Consider the following 12,577-nt stretch of genomic DNA (forward strand, 5'->3'; position numbering starts at 1 on the left):
ATACTACTCAGCCATAAAAACCGACAACATAATGCCATTTGCAGCAACATGGATGCTCCTAGAGAATGTCATTCTAAGTGAAGTAAGCCAGAAAGAGAAAGAAAAATACCATATGAGATCGCTCATATGTGGAATCTAAAAAACAAAAACAAACAAACAAACAAAAACAAAGCATAAATACAGGACAGAAATGGACTCATGGACAGAGAATACAGACTTGTGGTTACCGGGGGGGGGCAGGGTAGAGGGTGGGAAGGGATAGACTGGGATTTCAAAATTGTAGAACAGATAAACAAGATTACACTGTATAGCACAGGGAAATATACACAAAATGTTATGATAACTCACAGAGAAAAAAATGTGACAATGAGTGTGTATATGTCCATGTATGACTGAAAAATTGTACTGAACACTGGAATTTGACACAACACTGTAAAATGATTATGAATCAATAAAAATGTAAAAAAAAAAAAGAAAATTTATATTTATAAGGAAACCCCCATTTGTAAGGGTGTTTCCCTCTGTGTATCAGGAAGGGAAGGATGACTAAATCATGAGAGAATCTTATTAATGGATAAGGCTTCAACTTAAATCTGCCTAATAAACCTGACACTTATTTAAAAAAATATTTGGAGCTTTTATAAATTGATTGGACTTTCATAGATAGTGAATACTTTTTTTGGAAATGAATGTCTTTGACCCTAAAGATGTTATAGCTGTTATCATTTATTATACCTGAAATTCATGAATTTGGGGCCTGCTTCTTGAAACAGCAATAAAATTTTCATCATTTTTAACAAAGGGACAGTTTACTCACTGTGTCTGCAAACCTCTGAGACATTTGGAGGAATAGGGGCACGTGGTGTAGGGGTAGAAGGATGAAGGAGATAATGGGATGTTTCGACAAAAAAATATAAGCAATTTCAGCTAATGCAGAGGAAGTGAGGTGTAGTTGTTGTTGTAGCTCAAATAAGAGTGGTTATGACTCAGTTGTGAAATATTTGATGTAAACTAAGATAATGCCTAAACAACACAGCTTCAACTACTGGGATCAGGTTAGGCGTTCGCCTGTAGTTTTGGATCTTTATTTCAATTCTGCAAGCTCCTTATTGAATGTCTGCTCTGCTTGACTTTGCTGTGCTGTGTGCTCTAGGCATGCCTTCTTCTGGTGCAACTGTTTGGTCATATACTTCCCCTTTGAAAGAGCTGACCATTCTGTAACATTCAAGGGCTTCCCCTAGCTCAGAGTTCAGGGCATTCCTCCTTGATTATCAAGGCCACTTGCTTATCTTGAAAAGACAAAGATATGTGTGACCCCTGGTCATACTGATGCAGGAAAACAGATGTGGGGAGTAAGGAGGGCCATGTCCCAGGCTTCGGTTGAACCGCTGGAATGTGCCCCGCCAAGTGTGGGTCCTTGTCTTCATGCAGGAAAGAATTCAAGAGCGAGCCACAATTGAGTGAAGGTAGATTTATTCAGAGAGATACATTGAAAGGCAAGAGAAAGGCCACGAGGTGTGGGGGTTGGGTGCTCAGATTAAAAGTAGGTACACATTCCAAAGACAGAATGCGGGCTGTCTCCAAAGAGGGAGAGAGAGGCACCATGTTGCTAATTTTTATGGGCTCAGTGGCTTCATATGCTAATAAGTAGAAGGACCAGTCCAAGTAGCCTGGAGAAGGGGCTGGGATTCCCAGAAAGTTGGCCATTTCCCACTCTTTGACCTTTTGTGGCTAGCTTTTGGACTGCCATGGTGCCCGTAGGCATATTATTCACCATGTTAATATATTATAATGGGCGTATAATGAAGCTCAAGATCTGCTAAAAGTTAAATCTCTCATCATCCTGAGACTCAAGGCCTACTGGGGGTTGAATCTCTCACCATTTTGATGTTAATTGCTGTGGCATTATTTGAATGGCTGTGCCTTGCCCCCTTCCTGTCCCATTCCCCCCTCAGAATTTTACTCCTATAATCTTATGGGGTTGCAGAGGGGTGAAGGTCCGTCTTCTGAAACTGCTTCCAGGCTGAGTAGGGGCATTGACCCTGCCTATCAGGGAGTGAAAATCTCTGAATGCATAATCTAGGGGCCCCAGGGGCAGGACAGCCTTTTGTTTTTGCATGCAAAGGCTGAGGGGCTGGACTCCTCCCATAGCCATCATTTGATGTGGGGCTGCTGTAATCCCTGTTTCTATTGACTTCTGATGAATTTTCTTAAAGATGAAGCACCTTTGCAACAACACTTTGACAGTCTGTAACAACAAAAAGACTTAAAAGGCATGGTTAAACATTTGTAATCACTGCTACATGATATTATTTGTTTTTCTTAAACAGGTACCTGAGGTCTTGTATTGCCTCGCAAGTGTAGGTCTCTCCTGGCTCCTGTTGGGGCTTATAAATTACAGGTTTTATTCTTGACAGATATACCCAACTAGCAATTCCTTGTAGCTTAATGGCAGTTGGGGTGCTCAGTAATACCTGATACGGTCCCTTCCATTTTGGTTGCAGCTGGTCTTCAGGGTACTCCTCCTTCCAAGTTTTTAGTAAGATAAAGTCCCCTGATTGGACAGGGATTTCAACCTTTTTCTTTGTGGGAAAGGGCAACACTTTGTTTCCATATTCTTGGAGAGCCTCTTGAACTTGACTTAAGCTAACAAGGTGGGAAACTAATCTATGAGTTTCCTCATCAAACTGGAAATCTGAAGTTAAAAAGAACCTTCCATACATCATTTCAAATGGGCTAAGTTTTAAAATTCCCTTAGGGGCCGTCCTTATTCTAAGAAGGGCTATAGGCAGGAAGGGGACCCAGGTTTCTGAAGTCTCCTGACATAGCTTAGTAAGTGTTCTCTTTAGAACATGATTGGCCTTTTCTACCTTGCCTGAGGATTGAGGCCTCCAGGACGAGTGGAGGTGATAATTAATACCCATGTGAAGGAAAAGCCGGGCTGGGCTAACAAGATAACTCATAAATCTAAATGTGATAAGTGTCAGTTTACTGATCTAACTTCTGCTGGGCTAACTTGTAAATCTGAAGTTTAGTGTCAGTTTACTGGGCTAACAAGCTAACTCGTAAATCCAAGCTCAACAAGTGTCAGTAACGTGATCTATTCCTAATAGGTAAGTTCCAGTGTACTGATTCCTTGGTTTTGCTGTTCAAGCCTTATTGGCTAATAGCCCCAGGCTTGTAATTAACCCTATAAAACCCCATGCACACGTCTTGGAGGTGCTCAGCGCTTTGAAGCAGAAACCCCTCTGAGCCCGCCAGCGTAATAAATCTGAGTACTCCAACCCTCTGAATGGTGCTTCTTTCTTGCTGGCCTGTCATTTCCGTAACACCCAGAGAGGAGGAAACCTGTTCAGTCACCTTGGTAGTAAAGGATTGTCAATTATCACTCTGTAAGCTTTTTGGTAGCCCAGATCTTGGGATTATTTCTTTGAGCCGAAATTTTGACTCTTCTATTGCTTTTTCTGTTCTGGTGGGGAAGCTTCTACCCATCCTGTAAAGGTGTCTGTGAATACCAACAGGTATTTCCACTGCTTACAAGAGGGCATCTGGGTAAAGTCCATTTGCCAATCTTCCCCTGGATAAGTTCCCTGATGTTATGTGCGCCGGAGTAGAGGTGGGGGTATAGGGTGACTCCGTGGGTCACTGCGGGCACAAAGTTCACAGGACCTAGTGACTTCCTTAACCATTTGCGACAGCCCCTTGCCTAGGAACACTTGAGAGATTAGTCTGAGCATGGAGTCCCACCCTAGGTGGGTGCACTGGTAGAGATGCTTAATTATTTTCCATTGTTCATCCCCAGGAATGAGAAGCTTATTATCTTTTGTTAGCCACCCCGAGAGATTCTTTTCTAGCCCCTTGTGTTTAGCCCATTTGACCTCTTCAGGTGTATAGGATGGCACCGTTGGGAGAGGCTGGCCATCAGGTAGGAGAACTGCAGCTTGTAAGACCGGCTGTTCTCTGGCTGCAACTTTCAGTACACCCCCCCCCCCACCTCTCTCAGCATGACCCCAGTCCCACAGTTACTGTTGGATATACAGGATCACATTAAATTTGGGGAACAGAGGTGGAGCGGTCCTTTGTGCTGTAGGAAGGAAAAAAACTTTTCTCATTTCCCTCAGTTACCCTGAGGTTACTTCTGAAAAATAAATGGAAGATATTGAAGGGGGAAAAGGTAACAGACACAAGAAGGGAAGACATGTTTTATTTAATCTGAACATATATCTAGCATACAAATGAGGAAGAAAGGAACTCAAACTTGTTGAGGACCAACTACATGCTGGGGTGTCTGTTGGGAGTTCTTAAAAACTTACTTCCCTTTTTCCCCTATACCGACTCTATGAAGTAGATTTAAAAAAAGAAACTTTATTTCACAGATAAAGAAAGTAAGGTTCAGCGAGGCTTACTAACTTGTCTGATTTCACACAGTGAAGATGCAAACCTGTATTTCCTTAACTTGAAAGCCCTGGCAGCACATTTAAATCACTGGAGCCCTTTGAAAAGAAATCCTTGCCTAAGCCCTACTCTGGACCACATCCCCACCTGCAGCCAGGGTTGAGAACCATGGCTCTGCTCTGAGAGAGTGCCTTTCCTATGCCTCTCCTTAAAAGAAGGGAAGGAGCATTTTCTGAACCAGTGAGCGTTCTAAATACTGTCAGAGTACTTTTAGGTCCACCCCTATTGCCTATTTCCTGCCCCTCACGGGGGTTCTTCTTATCTCTGAATACCTGTAAGTAGGCAGATGGAGTGGGGGCAGAAGTTATTATTGATGGTGGAGAACTACAAACATGATTGAGTTAATCTAATCCATTTGAGGTTTTTTGGATAGGACATGTGCGTATAGTGCTGATAGATTGTCAAAGCACAATGTCAAATAGTATCAAGAAAATTTGATATGATTTTCAAAAAGTGCTGGCAAATTTTGTTTCTTATTTTTATGCCAAACACCGAATAGTACTGACTTAGTGTCTTGGTTTACAGGGGGTATAAGAAGATTGGGTTTCAGTGAGTAGCTGGTGGGAAAAAAATCTATTGAATTCCCGAGATTAGATTTGTCAACTGCCATACAACATTTACCATTTTACTGTGCGATTCTTGAAGTACTATAATTCACCATGCCTGTGGCATCCCTATCAATTATAAAACCCCATTCTTTTACAGTCTCCTTTTAGCCTTGATACCAGCCATGAGTAAGAACTCTTTAAATAATATCAAAAGGACATAACGTTTTGAACACTGTGTCAAATGTTACAAAGAACATTTTGGTAAATTCAAATATAATAAAAGCTGAATGGATAAATATAGGCATTCTTGGAATTAGGAAAACATGTCGTTTTGTACAATAGTTACTCTGGTCATTTATTTTAAGCTACATAAAACCAGAGTACCTCCTTTCATGAGTTTTATCAATAGACTTCTGTTTTAATGGAGAATTAGAAACAACGTAGAGACCAGAATGCCCATCCTCCACCCTATCCCACCAGCTCCTCCCACCCCCCAGTGATGTAGAAACTACCACTACTTCGTCCAATTTATGTTACTCCTCTTTGGTCACTGTTGGATGTATGTAGAGTGTGTCAAGTTGTCAAACCACACCATGGATATTGCATTTTGGAAAGAGTGTATGATCCTTTCTAATTTCTACATCTCATGTTATATTCCACAAAGACATCTAAGAAAATTTTGATATTGTTGCCTCATTATTGCGCTACAGATAAAATGCACAGTGAATATACTTTTCTGGCTTACTCTGGTGTAACAGCTTTTTATCTTTGACCAGTTTGTTGTTTAATTACTTTTATTTTTCATGCAAATACTCTCTTTCATCTGACTGTTTTTTCCTTAAATGGAATGCTCAGCCTATTTTGTGATGATCATCTTACCAAATTATAGCAATTTTTTTTAACCGAACCTTTCTGTCCTTCAGCACTGCCCCCAACCCAACGCCAATTTTGCATATGGCTGCCGACTCAGTAAATATTCAATCCTGTTCCTTAAAACCCTGAAACAATTCCCTCATATAACTATAGCAAATCATCAGATACTCTCCCCTTTTACACCTAACATTTTTTTTATTACCTTTCATTGCAGAAAATTTTAAACATACAAAGTAGAGAAAACAGTAAATCAAAACCCTATGTACCCATTATCCAACTTCAACCCAATCCCTAATTTTGTATTATTTATACCTAATCTACTGCTCCTCTTTTTGAAGCCAATATCAGATTTCTTCTGTAGATCTCTCTCCAAAAGATATGGACTTTTGAAAAATTATAACCACAATACTATATACACCTGAAAAAATTAACAGTTGTTTAATATTATAAAACATCCAATCAGTGTTCAGATTTCTTCAATTGTCTTGGCGCTTCGTTTACAATGATTTAAGCCAGGACTTCAAGCCCAGATATTGAATTTTCTTGATATATATATTTAAATCTCTTTTGGTCTATAGGTACCTCATCCTCTTTTTTTTTTTTTTCCTCTGCAACTTATTTGTTAAAAACATTGAGTTATTTTATAGTGTTTCCTCCAGATTAAATTTTATTGATTGCATTCCTGTGGTGCCTTTTAGCATGGTTTTCTGTGCCCTTGTATTTCCTGTAAACTGGTAGCTAGATCTAGAGGCTTCAATATTTTGGTAAGGCTGCTTCAGAGGGTGTGGTATGTGCCTCCATCAGAAGGCCCTCAATGAATGTTGGTACCAACTTTTGTGGTGTAATCAGCCATTGATGATTATGCTTAGATTCATTACTTTATTTGGTGTTTGCACAATGGTGATATTCAAATTTTATTCTTTCATTATCTGGAATACTTTAAGGAGGAACTTCCTCATCAACTATTTGGCTGTTTTGTGGTACAGTTCATGCAGCAAAAGGCATGTTGAGCTTTGATATTTTCCCCTTTTATTTATTTGTTTTTGGAATAATGAATTGGTTCCAAAGGTGAACAATGATTTCTTTATAGTATCATTATGAATATGTGGGCATCAGCATATCTAATCTGTTTTAACCCATTTTAATTATTATTTATTATTGCTGCTCATATTTTTTACCACTTAAAGTTGGCTCCTGAGTCCTTTTGGAATGACCCTAGTAGTTTTAGATAGTGTCCTTGATTTCTGGTATGATAAAATATTCCAGTCTCACACTTCCTGCCTCAGACTTGGAATCAACCATTTTCCCCAAGAGTCTTGGTTCATTTAATTGTAAAATAGTATTTAGAGATTGCAATCTTGTGCTGGAGTAGAAGGTAGTAGTTTAGCATAGAACTAGAGGGATATTTGGGAGAATAGAATTCTAGGCTGAAGGAACAGCAGGTGCAAAGACTCTGAGGCTAGAGTAGAGGTAGCATGGAGAGGAAAACAGTAGGAAAGAAAGTCAGAGAGGTGATGGGGAGCAAGCCGGTAGGAACTGGTAGGCAATGGATAGGACTTCAATTATGCTTGGAGTGAGATGGGAGCCAGTGGAGGGTTCTGAGAAGAAGAATGGTATGTTTTGTCTGGTATGGTTTTAACTGAATCACTATGGGTGCTAATTAGAGAATGGACTGAACAGGGTTTAGAGCAGAATCTGGGAGACCAGTGAGAGGGCTATCACAATAAACCAAATGAGTGATAATGTGGCTTGGCCCAGTGTGTTAGCAGTGGAAGCAGTGAGGTCATGTTCTGGAGTGAGGCTTTCCTTGACCTGTTCAGGTGCTTGTCTGTTTTTCCCCTCACCCATTCTGAATCTTCCCCTCGATCATTCTTTTCTCCTTCTAGCTTTGATGGTCTGTTTTCTATTCTGTAGTTCGTAGGATGTTCTGTAGACAGGTTCTTTTTCATTTTCTCCAAAACAATGATGCCAAGATAGTCATAAACCCATTGTAAAATTGTTGAGTTTTACAATTATCTCATCATATCACTTAAAAACAATTTTATCACAATAGGATAAATATCAAACCAATATTTCTTTTTAGATATGTAGTCTAAACTGGGCCTGGAGAAGCACCCCTGGACTTTCATTTGGTATAATTAGTTTTTATTAGAAATGGCAAATGCTCTAACTCTGAAATATTTATTAAAATAAAGAAAGAATTTTGTAGTGGGGAGGGTATAGTTCAGTGGTAGAGTGTGTGCTTAGCATGCTTGAGGTCCTCAATTCAATCCTCAGTACCTCCATTAAAATAAACAAATAAATAATAAATAAAATAAACCTAATCCTCCCCAAAGAAAACAGAGAGTCTTGTACAGACTTAGATTTATTAAAGCACCAAATTTATTAAGCACATACAATGCTACTGTGCACTGTGCAGATAACAGAGATGCCGAAACTAAAAACTGAGCCCCTGCCCTTATTAAATTATGATTGAAAATATAATGGAGAACATATTTTATAGAGAGACAAAAACAATCTTTAATGGTTACAAATTTAATGGCTTATGGTATAATTCTAAGAAAAATGTCTTATGGTTTAATTGGCTTTAGGCACAAATTCTCATGATGAAGAAATAATGTAGAAAAAACATGAACTAGAAATCAATGAAATCAAATTTATGTTCTGCTATGCTGCTGTTTATTAACTCAACCATTCATCAAAAATTTACTGAGAGTGTACACTTGTAGGAGAAACTGTATTAGGTGCTGGAGAGCATGGTAACAAATAAGAGCGACCAGCTCCCTGCTCTCTGTTTGAACATGAACGTGTAGCTTAGCACATCTCTATCCTTGCTTAGGCTAGATGTTTGAGGTCGCTTTCAAACCTAAAGTGCTAAGGTTTGTGACAGCCTCGTGAAGGGAGAAGCTTCCCAGGCAGGCAGCCTTGAGACACAAGGACTTACCTTCCTCTCAGAGGGTTAGCTCTTGTCCTGATTTCAAAACAATTTCATATACACAGTTTTAAAATGTTTTGGTCAGTTTCTCATCTCTATTTGGGTCATTTTGGCAAAGCTTGAGTTGGCAGTTCTTGCTTGTAAGACTTCAGAGCTGGGAGGTCAAACTTTGGGTAAGATGGGCAACGTGCATCAGTACAGCTCGACAGCTGTTCCCGGCGAGCAGCCTCCTCTGCTGTCCCACCCTGCCTCCTGACCAATACCACGATTTTTCCTACCTCGGCGTCCTGCCTTCGCTTGGGTGCCTCGCTGCTCTTCTGGTGTAATGAGCCTCGAAAAGGGATTGCTCATCAGGGGACCAGAAGCGATCAGCTTTTTTTTTTTTTTTTTTTTTTTTTTTTTAGAAGCGATCAGCTTTAAGGGGCGGGAAGAACTGTTCTTGCGTCCACAGTTTTTCCAGTGGGTATCAAGGTAACAAGTTTCTTGTTACCTTGCTTCGAAATTGCAAAAAGTAAATAGGCTTTTTTTTTTGCTTGCAGCCAAGACTCATTTTTCAAGGGGGAAAATGGATTTATGTAACAAAGGGAGAGGGAGAGAGCTGAAAAGAGATAATTGAACATTTATTACTTCAAGAATATAAAAAATTACAACCCGGGGAAGCTTTAGGGGAATGAGCCGCTGGACTCCTCAGCCAGTCTGCCCTTTCCAGTCAATGAAAAAGACATAGGGTTTGAGGTTCCTTCCGAAACGGGGCAGGCTAATTTAGCTCCTCCCACGAGCCCGAGGGTCTGTTATATCTCTGTTCCTTGAGTACCTCTCTCACTAAGACCGACCACAGCAAGCAGAGGCTGAAAAATAAAGAGCAAAAGAGGAAGAAAACAAAAGCTGCCAATTATGGAAGATAGAAGGGGTAAGAGCAAAATTGATTTGATCTGAATCCTTAAGAACGAAACAAAACCAAAACAAGAAAAAAGAAAAAAGAAAACCAAAAGCCCAGACCAAAAGCAAGTACTTGAAAGAGCCAGAGGCAAAATGCCCTAAATACACTTTCCCACCCTCTCCTTCTGAGAGGAGGCAGAGAAAGAACTTCGGGAAACTTTTTAGGAAGCAGATCCCTGGGTTTAGAGTCGAGGGTGGCTTTTGAGCAAACTGGAGCGGCTCATGAATATTCATTAGCAATTGGTATTGAGATCTGATTTTTTAGAGGCAAAAGATTTCTTCCGTCCCCTTGCAGTTTAGGAGGCAGCTGCCTGATTTATAGTCCAGAGTCGTCTTGCTTCGGGTCAGTACCTCAGCGCATTTGCTTGAAGATACTGGGCTCCTTGTGTAGATTTGCTTTGTTCTTGAATTTCCTGTGTGCTTTCCTGTTGTGAAATTAACAAAGGCTTCTCTGCCTGGAATTAGAGAAGTTAATGTGGCAAGAGGCTGTCACAACAGTACCCCAGAGTGTGTCTTGCAAAAGACTAAAAATTTCTTGGGAGGTGTGGGGGAGCGTGTATGTGTATCGGGGGAGGGAAGGAAGGGGTGTAGGTATGAAAAAGAATAGTTTTATCTTAAAAAAGTGAGGCACATCTGACTGACTATATTTAGATTTTGTCTAAAAAGTATGAGAGCAGCCTGGTTTGTACAGATGGTGTGCAGTCTCTGTCTTTTACCTCTTTTGGGCATTTTCTGCCAGGACAGAGAGCCAGCTGCTTGCCAGCCCATGGGAGCCAGGAGGAATGTCTGCAGCAGCGTGGTTGTGTAGGGTTGCTCTAGCTTCTAATATCCCCACACGTTTTTATCACATAGAATGTGGAGGAATGGGATGAGTAGCCAGCAGATTTCTTAATAATGATGGTAATGATAGCTATTAACTTTACTAAGTTTTTACTCTGTGCTGGGAGCTGTTCTAAGCGTATTACACGTGTTATTTATTCCGTACACCAATTTATGAGGTAAGTGCTATCATTATCATCCCCATTTCCCAGATGATGGAGCTGAGGTAGTGAGAGAGTAACTTGCCTTGGGATCACACAGTAAGTGGTGGATTTGGATGGAGATGATGGACACAGGATCCGTGGGTCTATTTCCTACCCTCTTGCTCTGCTTCAAAGTCCCTTGCCACTGTCCCTTGATTTGGGTTTGCAAATTTTTGAAGCCACTCGGGAAATGATACTAATGGAATTACAAGTCTGGGGAAGAATTTTTGCTTTGCCATCAAGTTTACATGCATTTTTCTCATTTGGTGCTTATGGCCATTCTCTATGGTAGAGCTAGGTATTGTTATTATTGCCTTTTACAAAAGGGAGAGACTGAAGCCAGGAGGGGTTAGGTGACAGGAATCACACAGCTGGTTTTTGAAAGTCCAGAGTAGACTAGAAATCCTCTGCCTCTGGTTTTCCTTCTAACCTGTAGGTTGAGCCCAGTCATCTCTCAATTTCTGTCCCTACCCCCAGTCACTTTCAGTTCCTTAAGGGACTTGGGGAACTTCTTTCTTCCCTTCTAGACTGTTGCAAAGCACTTGCCTCTTCCTTGAAGCCCTGTTTGACCCTCTCCTTCGCCTGTAGTCTGGAACCAAGCTGCCCATGTTTGAATCCAAGCTCCGCCATTTACTAACTGTGAGCCTCAGTTTTCTTATCTGTAAAATGAAGAGAATATTATCTACCTCACAGTGTTGTTGTAAGGATTAAATGTGGGATTCATGCAGGGTTCTCAGAACAGGCCTGATGCATATAGTAAGTGGTCAATAAATGTTAGCTGTCATGGTCACTTCTTCAAACCTCATCTTGGTTGTTAGTCCTCCCTTTAAGCCTTCTCCAACCCTTTGAGCCTTATATTAGGCCCTGTCTTGGATGTCTCTGCGACACTTCACCACTTACACTTAGGTGGCACTTGTCATACTTGTCCACACTCCTGCCTTCTGCATCGCCTCCCAACCTTCTCCTGACTATAATTGCTTTATTCACCTTTGGATATGCAGTGTCTAGCACAGTGTTTAGCACATAATGGGCACTGAATAAATATTTAGTAAGCTAAATTTTTTTTTAGTTAATGTTCATCCAAGGGTCAAGAGGCTAGTTTAAAAGGGAACCTTTGAGTTTGCAGTGGAGACCTGCTGGTGTTTTGTGCAATATACAAAGACATCCCTCTAGGTGAACACACTGAAAAAGAGAATGCATCTTTTCTAAGTGGGTCATCTTCAGAGCTGATGTGACCCCATGCTTGGACACCCAGTTTGGCCAGTCCAGCTCTGACTGAACTTCTGTTCCCACTACTGGACCAAACTGGAGATTTTAGGTGCCTCAAAGCACAACCTCACAATCTCTGAACAGAACATCTGGTTCCAGAAATAGTGTTCCACCAGCCCCATTTTATAGCAGCCAACCTCATAGTCTGAGACAGTGTACTCTGGTAACAGAAGAAAAACAAGCACCACAGAGGTTGGCCATGGATAAAATCATAATGTACATTAAATTGGTTTCCAGCACTCTCCCTTCCATCTCCCTGGCATACCCTCAAATCCATTTGACAAATATTATTGTGTGTCTTCCATTTGTAAGTCCCTACGCCAGATGTGTGTAATATAAACAGTTTGCTCACAGTCTAGTGAGGAAGGCGGATATATATACAACTGACTCTGAAGCCAGATTCTAAAGTGCTAATAATCATAGCTAACATTGATTATTTATTATGTACCAGGCACTGTAATTTTTATATGCATTGTCTCATGTAACCTTCACCAAAAAAAACTCTGTGATATAGGTTCAGCTGTGGAGGGAAGTTA

At 40.6% G+C, this 12,577-nt stretch overlaps 1 protein-coding gene across 6 annotated transcripts in view; it reads left to right on the forward strand.

Annotated features, from left to right (window-relative positions):
• Positions 1-12,577, forward strand: part of ENTPD1 (ectonucleoside triphosphate diphosphohydrolase 1) — a 111,523-nt gene that overhangs the window by 18,709 nt on the left and 80,237 nt on the right. The window contains exon 1 of one of the 6 annotated variants that reach the window (XM_015251521.3): positions 9,622-9,721. The exons of 4 other annotated variants lie outside the window; for them this stretch is intronic. In XM_015251521.3, coding sequence (XP_015107007.1) covers positions 9,706-9,721 — 16 coding nt within the window. In that variant the 5' untranslated portion in view covers positions 9,622-9,705. Of the gene's footprint in view, positions 1-9,621; positions 9,722-12,577 lie in introns of those variants that run through there. One more of the 6 variants, XM_031682800.2, reaches the window with a different exon arrangement.

Source organism: Vicugna pacos, chromosome 11 (genome assembly GCF_048564905.1).
Source record: "Vicugna pacos chromosome 11, VicPac4, whole genome shotgun sequence".
Taxonomy (NCBI): Eukaryota; Metazoa; Chordata; class Mammalia; order Artiodactyla; family Camelidae; genus Vicugna; species Vicugna pacos.